The 3,188-nt window shown below is 27.8% G+C and overlaps 1 protein-coding gene across 1 annotated transcript; it reads left to right on the forward strand.

Moving 5' to 3' along the window:
• The first annotated feature begins 484 nt into the window (after positions 1–484).
• On the forward strand, positions 485–1,210 carry LOC145836288 (E3 ubiquitin-protein ligase DTX3-like). The gene has a single exon (XM_082944105.1). It carries the CDS (start codon positions 485–487, stop codon positions 1,208–1,210), a length of 726 nt encoding a protein of 241 aa, XP_082800231.1.
• The last annotated feature ends 1,978 nt before the right edge of the window (positions 1,211–3,188 follow it).

Here is a 3,188-nt window from a genome sequence, read left to right on the forward strand (position 1 = left end):
TTTCTAAAGCCACTTCGTGTTAAGTATTTTGAAATAAAATATAAACCCACTTAATAATTCTTACATTAAGGTTACGCTAATGGAGATAAAGTAATAATTTATTTTATTTCATCTAGTTAAAAGCTCAACTTGGTGCCAAATTATAAATTTTAGGTACAATGTCACTGTAAATTGGTCTAAATTGTGATAGATAAGTCTAAAATTTCAAAACTGTGCGCCTATAAAAGCTTAATATAGCACAACTATTCTATTAAAAATATGAAATTAAATATATAAATAAAAAAATCAATATATTCCTAATTTTCAATTTAACTATTTTACAGAAAAATAAAATAAATATACAACAATGTACCAACGTCATAAGAAAAAAAAGGAATTCCACTGGAAAAAACAGTTTAGTGAAAAAAACTCTATTTAAAAAAAAGCTAAAAACAAAAAAAGAAAGAAAACTGTGATTAAGTCTAAACTAAGCTTGGGTACAAAAATGTTGCTTACATTTGGACCAGATGTTGTTAATTTTAATCCGATTTTCAGTTTTCCACGTAATAAAATTTGTAATGATGAGTGGACTGACATCAATGAAACCTATAGCTGTCTTGAACAAGGAGAACAATTCTTGTTCAATTATGAGACAAGTGAAAATGGGAATGTAGATAAAATTTTTGTCCCAGTTCCGAATGATCAAATTAATTGTGAAGATGATTGCGATATTTGCATGGAAAAGTACAATAATGGAAAAGAAGTGAGTAGAATGACTCGATGCGTTCACATGTTTCATACTCATTGCATTCAAAAGGCTTGTGAAGTTTCTCAGCGTTGTCCAATCTGTAGGGTTTGTGGTCCAAAAATGGAAGGAAATTGTCCTCCTGGAAGAATGTCATGGTTATTAGAAACGAATAAAAGGCTTGCCGGTTATGAAGATTGTAAAGTGATTAAGATTCGTTATGAAATGAACGGAGGTTACCAAGACAGTAGACACCAGAACCCTGGTGTTTGGTATAGTGGTATGGTATGGGACGCTTACTTACCAGACAATCCGGAAGGCAACCGTGTCCTCGAACTGTTCAAAAAAGCCTGGAAGATGAAAAGGACGTTCACTGTAGGAAGAAGTATAAGTTTAAATAAGGACAACAGAATAACTTGGAACGACATTCATCACAAAACAAATCCTTTTCAAAATGCACAGTATGGGTATCCAGATTCTACATAATTGACTCGAGTTGTTTAAGATATGAAAGCAATGGGAATTTATTAAATTTAAAATTAGCCAGTGGTATACTTTTTATATGTCATGTTTGTAAGAACTATTTTCTTTAATTGGTTTTTTTTATAACAATAAATGGTTAGATTTATTTAACTGTCAGTTTTATCATTATTAATAAGAGTTGTTGCAATATGTATAAATAAAAAAACATTTCAAACAAGCTTTTCTTTCGCGTGAGAAGCTGTTTTTGTTTGTGATGCGTTGTTGTAACGTGATCAAACTTAAACTAACTAAAAAAAGAAGTATATTATAACAATAACATTCATTTAAAACTTAAAAGTATTGAAGTCAAATTATTTCTAGATACTGACGTTGGGTACTTCAACAAAAGTGGTGGAAATTTTGGATTTATATGTTTCGGAAAGCAATTGGCATTTTATAAGTTATGATTTAAAAAACGCACTGAGCACGACTAACAGTTTTTTTTACAATAAATTCAAACTGAAAAAAAACAAATCAAAACAAAATTGTTAGTTTTCTAGTTTTAACTAGTTTATTGAATAATTATTATCTTTTTAATGTTGTAGTTTGTTAAATAACGTTAAATAACTGAAAAAAAACATCTTAGAAACCTAAGTTTAAATCAACATTAAATCAAAAAGCAGGTGTTACTAGTTTATTAATAAAAAAAAATATCTAATTTGAGTTTTTATTACTTGTATTGGTTATCAAGATACTCTAAGTTTTGATATGTTTAAAATATTTTATTTATTTGTACGATTACTTATAAGTATCACGATACAAAATAAAAGCACATTTAGTACTTATCAGGGGCGTCGCGTGGGGTGTTGCACTGCCGCAACTGCACCACCTTGAAATTTTCTAAGAAAAAAAATAAGTATCTATAACGTTTTCGTTATTTTCTCGAACGAAATCTCTTTTAAAACTTCAATTTTGAAAACGACCATTTTGCCCACTTCACTGCCGCAAACTCTTAGCTGACTGCCGCAAATGAACTCAAAAAAGCAAAATTTCTTCAAGAATTACCGCAAAATCAATATCTTGCGGTAAGTAAGCTAAGTTGAAAATTCCCTAAAACAGGACATGCTTAAGTATCATCTACAAGCTATTGTGAACATAAAATAAAAACAAAGCAAGCTACTGCAAAGGATTAAACTTGAGTTTATGTACCCACATGATTTTTAAAATTTAACAGATCACTTCTATTAAAAGATTTGTCATAAATTGCATATTTTGAAAAAAAAGATAAAAACCCTAAATCACCAAAGTCTTAAAAATTTGATTTTTTATTTTAATCTGCATACATAAACTTAACTATAACTGATTATTGTTATCATAAAGTTAATAAAATAAATAATAAAATTCAAGTTCTGAAAAAAAGAATTAAGAAGTTTATTACAAACATCTAGTTCACTCTTACAGAAAAATAATTTAGATTTATATTAAATAAAAAATAGTATTATTGAAACAATCACATATTTAAATAAAGTAAATAGCCTTAATTTAGAAACTTTGATTACTTAGAGTAGTTTAACATTTTAGGAAAATTTAGTCTACCTCTACTTTATATAACTTTTAGTTTAATTTTTTCATAAACAAAGCAAAAATTTTAGATAAAATTGTTGAAACATGGTTGCCTTGCCTCATAATCAGGATAACTTAGAAATGTTAAAAACTCAAGATGACCCAAGATAAATTAAAACAGACCAAATTAGAAAAATATTCACGCTGACTAAAGCAGTTTTAATTTTTACTCTGAAAATAACAAGGTTATTTAAAATTAAAAAATAAGTGTTTTACCCCTATGGCCACATGAAAAAAAACTAACCAAACTTTTACTTCTATAATGGTTACATATTTATAAATTATCTTTAAAATTCTTGAAAAGTTCAATAGCCTCACAACTAAACTTAAAAAAGTTGAGCTCCTGAGAAAAATACTGTCATCAAAATGAAAAACAAAT

Source organism: Thalia democratica, chromosome 5 (genome assembly GCF_965202585.1).
Source record: "Thalia democratica chromosome 5, ktThaDemo2.hap1.1, whole genome shotgun sequence".
NCBI lineage: Eukaryota > Metazoa > Chordata > Thaliacea > Salpida > Salpidae > Thalia > Thalia democratica.

Excerpts from the sequence above, each read along its gene's own strand:
- LOC145836288 (XM_082944105.1), top strand. The coding sequence starts at position 485 with ATGTTGCTTACATTTGGACCAGATGTTGTTAATTTTAATCCGATTTTC.